We start from the raw sequence: 5,591 nt of genomic DNA, 5'->3' as shown, positions 1-5,591 counted from the left end.
GTTCTCTACGGTTCCCCTGATGGCGATCACCTCCCCTGGGCAGTAGACTGTTCGGTCCGGCTGGGCCTGGAGCTCCACCGGCCCGGTCAAACAGCACAAGCGTACGTCCGGACAGAGACGAAGGTCTCTGTTCGACCGGACCATGTTGGGAGGGTGCTGTCATCAATTAAAAATGAATGAAAGAATGTAATAGTATGGCTCGTGCATTCTAAACATGGAAAAAGTAGGGGTGTGGGAAAATCAGCACACTAATAAATACTCTAAGACCACCACATTATCAAACTAGAATGAACAAATCAGTCTATAATGATAACGTTAATGGTAGCTTTCTGACTCACGGTTATACTAAACCCTTCCCAAGAATCCTCTTCGCCCTTATCCAGAACCTTGAACACCTTTTTTGTGGACTGGTATGGCTTGCCGATGGTGGCGTTGATGGTGTAGCGAACATAGCCGTAGCGTTGCCATTCGAACGAGCACGGCAGTCCGTCGGCAGGAAGCTGGACCTGGAACGGGAAGGCATGGCGACCCGCGGGCAGCACGTGTGACGTCACAGGACCGTCTCCAGTCTGTCCTTGCTCTGCAATGGAACCATTTAATGTTGCCGTATGTGAAAACCAAGGCTGGGGACTTTTGCGGTCTTCTTAAAGTTTTTGTCCGAAAGTGTCTTATTGCAAGCCGTTGGATTGTGCAGATTTTGACGTCATGATGACGCCATCCATTACCACAGGGCCACGCCCATTTTCAGACACAAATGCAATTCTAGGCTGGGGATTTGTAATAAGTCAATGGATTTTTCTGGTATATGCCCAAGTAGTGATGGCAAGCCATACAAATTCATATTTACAAACACTGATTTTTATTAAATTATTTTCCTGCATTTTTACTTATGGCAGTATGGGTTAGGCTAACGTCACATTTCAACAAAGGGCCCCGGCCTGGCAGATTTGGGGAAAGAAAAGTACGATTTAACACACAAAATGGACCAAAGATGACTTGTGCATATCTATTCGCACAAACTTTATTTTTTCGTTTCCACAAACAGCCCGGCCTGGTCCCAGATAGGAAATGTGACATAGTCCTGAGGGGGGGGGGGGGGGGGGGTCTACCCTACCGTTGCCGAATAGCGTGACCTCGTGACTTAAGTACGTCTCTGAAGCCGTGTAGTCGTCATCGTGGATGTCAAAACTCACTTTGCTGCGTCCATGGAACTGCAGCCACAAACCTGCAGGGGACACAAACTTTATTTACGATTCATCCAGAGCTTGACGTCCTGTCACCCGCAATACTGCAAGTTGACAGAAATTCTGCTTCCAATTTGGATGAGCTTGAGTGAGTAAATGAAGACCTTTATTGTACAGTATGATTTTCGAAACGGACAGACTTTTCAACTAGCATCGGCTAGTTTTCGTCAGTGACACTGAAGTGATCTGGAAGTTTTGATCTGGAGGTTTTATACCCTAACTATGAATGAAGACAATTTTAGATGTCCAATAGGAAACATTGTAAGACAAAGGAAAGCTGAAGACAATTTGGATTCCAATAGGAAACAAATTTGAAGGTAAGGAAAAGTCAAGCTCAAGTCAAACAAGTTGTTTGAAGTAACCATATATGTCAATGTTATATTATTATTTGTTCGACGTCTTCTTTATTACCTTTTATCTTTATTTTCTTTGCCAGGTCAACGACCACGTGACCTTTGACAAATTCCCCGGGCTCGAACACGTCCTTCCCCTCATTAAACTCGATGGCGAACTGTCGGAGTTTCTCCATCTGTGGGAAAGGGGAAAGTGTAAAATATACCGAATCAGTAAAGCTCATTGAAGAGCTAATCTAAACTTCCACTGGTCGCAACAGAGAAGACATACGCTATTTACGGCCCGGGTTCGTTACTTTTAGCTTTTTATCGACAGACCACGGCTGAGGCTTAGGTCACATTTCCAAAACGGGGACCGGCCGGGATATTTAAAAGAATGAAAAAAAAATTAAGACAAATACCTAGAAATATAGTATTACGCAAATCCTGCCATGAATCTTATTTTGAAATTCTGCCTATTCTGATGTCTTTAATATCATTCTGTTAGGCTTGGCACCGGTTTGGAAATGTGACCTATGCCTTAACGTCCCGTCCTGAGGACTGCAACACTTTTCGGTTGCGTGCATGCATGTCGAGTCCAACTCGCGGACCGCTAAAGCCTGGGGCACAACCCGCGCGCCGTACGTGCAAATACGTGCTGTCTACGTGCCAAAACGTGGGCAATCTTTTGGTGTCCGTAAGTGGTAAGTACCGTCTCCGTACGAGCTCGTAGGGAATCCGACGGATTTTGGAGCACGCAGACACGCCGTAGAAATTTAAGTCCATGCAGAACTTCCTCTACGTTCGGGCTGCGGATTCGCCCTCCGTACGTGCCAGTACGGGCGACGCGCCTGCCATGTACAGCCTCAGCGTTTTCAGGAATACGTGGCGGACGTGGCCTCCACAAAAAACGTACGGACAAATTGCACGTACGGCGGGTTGTGCCCCAGGCTTAACCACGGGATTAAGCACGATAGCTGTGAAGCTCCATTCACCGAATGACAAAAGTCTTTGTTCACAACTAAAGAGTTTCACTAGCTGACGCTTTGATGACCGTCTGTCACTGATTCTACTTCACACTGCAGCTATAGGTGGCGCTGCTACAGAGTTGAGAATTCGGTAACGTTACCGAACGTAAAGTATTAGTTAGATAACGTCAAACAACAATGATAAAGAAATCGAACAGCCAATCCTTTAGAATACGATTCCAGACGCCATTTACTAATCTGACGAACTCATTCAAGAACCCATTCATTTATTCCGAAAACTGACTCTGTAACATATAATTGGCAGCTTTTTCCTGTGACGTAAGGAGCTACATGTATTCTAACTCACCATTGATGGTACGTACATGTAGTAGTAGTCGACCCACACTGATTCACCGTTGTCGGCAAAATTAGTACCGAAGTGTGCTAGGTCAAGTTCTCTTTCGTTTTAGCGACATTTCAGGCCCATACAGTAGATTTCATACGGATCCATCCACAACTTCTCGAGTTATGCTGCCCCCCCCTCCACACACATACACGCAAACACAAACAAACCCACCTGACCTTACCTCACCTTATCCCTTGATCTCGCACAATAGCAGCGATAGCATAGACCTTGAAGTCTAAAATCAGCTCTCTAGAAAGTTTGTACAGTTTTGTATCTCCGCCTGTGCATGAAAAACCCAAGTTGACGGCAATGTTAGAGATATTTCGGTGCTGATCCGACATCGAATCGTGACTTCTGCATGAAATGATCATAGGCCAAACCTGTTTGTTCACTTTTTGTGTGTGACTCAGAATATATATTTACACCTAATTAGGTGTCAATGTTTCACCTTTGACATGGGAGCGGCGATAGATAAACATCATACCTTGCTCTTCAGTGAAGCAGACAGTGTAAAGCGATGTTCGGTGTTGCAACAAATACAAAATACGTACCCGTTCTACAAACACCGAGACGAGACTACGCCTGAGAAACACTGTCTGCTGTATTGCTAGTTGAAACTTTCTTCTGTACACCTCCGTACCCTTGGGGGCAGCCATGTTTTTGATTTGATTGTTCTTTGCCTCGCAAGCCTTACGGCTAGTGTGGTATAGGGCTGACGTCACGCAATCATTAGGCCGCAGCAAGTAAATTCTATGGCTGACATCCTCTGCTAGCCTCCATAGCAGGCTCTCTGGGGCCTTCTTTGGCTCATAAACACTTTTGCTGGCCATTTCTTTTTGTACTGGATCGCTGATTGCTGGCTTTTTCTGATTGCCGGCGGGCTCTCCAAGGAGATCTCTTCAGTGTCACTGAGGAAGATAGTGGATGCCGTCTTAAACGTCTTATCGTTTCCAAAATCTTATCCATTTGATTGGGTAACTTGTTTGTGAGGCATTATAGGTTTAGGGCCTAACGTTTCTTTCCTTTAAACTTTTGGTCCAATTTGGAGAAACCTTTTGGGTTCGAAGGGACGAGTAGGGTATAAGCTTAAGAGTGCGGATACAGTGACGTCACCAACACTGATGCTATGTTAACTACACATACTAAAAGCGATCTCTATCAGGTGAAACATAAACTGCAGCACAAAGATCACCCTTTGATTTTTTAACAGCCGTAGGCGAAATGACCACAGTGGTTTAAAAGTGCACGTGCTATGCTATGAACACGGACCTATGCCAGACACACATTTGAAGAAACGACAATGACTCTGCAAAGATATTCAAAACTCACTTCTTCACAGAATTTGAAAAACGTAGTTCACTTCTACAGATCACAATGTGATGTTATAATTAGGTCCACCATGGTCACTTGACGTCACACACGAAAACACATGTGATGAGACTCAATTAACTAAAATCTATAGCCCACGTTAAAATCCATGTAACGTTAAATGTAGTTATGTATGTCTATTTTCAAAACATTCACTGATAACCCTGTATCAAACCTGTTATCGTAGTTCCACTTTATTTCATAATCAAAAACCATGTCGAGCTGGAGGTAGTATTAGTTTAGTTATTTCTCCTCCTACTTCTCAGGCTATAACTTCACGTCTGGGAGAGGAGCACTCACTCACTCACTCCGGCGAGCTCGCTCGGAATCTGCACATAACTATTTTCCTCGACCCCTCTTTGTCACCCATCGCTGTGGGAAGTTGCTGCAGGTCCTCACACACTCACTCACTCACTCACTCACTCACACACTCACTCACTCACTCACACACTCACTCACTCACTCACTCACTCACTCACTCACTCCGGGGAGCTCGCTCGGAATCTGCACATAACTAGTTTCCACCACCCCTCTTTGTCACCCATCGCTGTGGGAAGTTGCTGCAGGTCCAAACCGCTGTCTTGAGTAAGCTGCTTAATGTACGAATCGGTTATAAGTAGTATAAATATTATATAGGCTGTAAGCTGAAATACATTCCGCTCACATCGTTTTAAAACACAATAGTACAATACAATTTTATCCAAAATGTCACATATTTGTAGCATATATAAACTTCAAGGTGGCAGTATAAAAAAGTTAATATAGGATACAGGGCTCTAGCCAGCTCGAATTTTTTTTTCCGTCAGCCAATTCCCATTGTCGCAAAAACACTCTTCCAGGAGTTAGAAAGACTGAACTGAGACCTTGAAAAACAGGTTTTTAATGAGATTATCGTATGCTAAAGGGCGCCGACACACTTCGTCAACAATAATAACAATAGCGAAACAAACAGTGCGTGGCTTTTATGGCCATAGACAGCGTCCCCAAACCACCTGTAGCTTCCACCAAGAATTTTTGTCCGTCAAGGTTGACGGATTGGTTTTAAAATTTTTCCGTCACACGCAGCAAATTTCCGTCAATTGACGGAAAAACGGACGCTGGCTAGAGCCCTGATAGGATAGCAATTTCTAATTGTCCTAATTGTCTTGTCTTGTCTTGGGCACTGTCCTGTGGGGCCGCACAAGGTGTGCAAAGGAAGCCTGGGCGGTGCCGTGGGGGTGGTGCCTGCAGGAACATATCTTGATGGGGATCTTTACCTTCGGACTACCAGCAC

General features: G+C 44.7%; 1 protein-coding gene across 1 annotated transcript in view; it reads right to left on the bottom strand.

Annotated features, from left to right (window-relative positions):
* Positions 1 to 41: 41 nt before the first annotated feature.
* The window catches only part of LOC118428814 (arrestin domain-containing protein 2-like), a 24,603-nt gene continuing 19,053 nt past the window's right edge, over positions 42 to 5,591 (bottom strand). The window contains exons 3-4 of the mRNA XM_035839036.1: positions 1,115 to 1,225; positions 42 to 580 (exon numbers count right to left, since the gene is read on the bottom strand). Of these exons, the coding sequence (XP_035694929.1) occupies positions 297 to 580; positions 1,115 to 1,225 (395 nt within the window). The 3' untranslated portion in view covers positions 42 to 296. The remainder of the gene's footprint in view (positions 581 to 1,114; positions 1,226 to 5,591) is intronic.

Source organism: Branchiostoma floridae, chromosome 1 (genome assembly GCF_000003815.2).
Source record: "Branchiostoma floridae strain S238N-H82 chromosome 1, Bfl_VNyyK, whole genome shotgun sequence".
Lineage (NCBI taxonomy): Eukaryota > Metazoa > Chordata > Leptocardii > Amphioxiformes > Branchiostomatidae > Branchiostoma > Branchiostoma floridae.
This window is presented reverse-complemented; position numbering and strand designations above follow the sequence as displayed.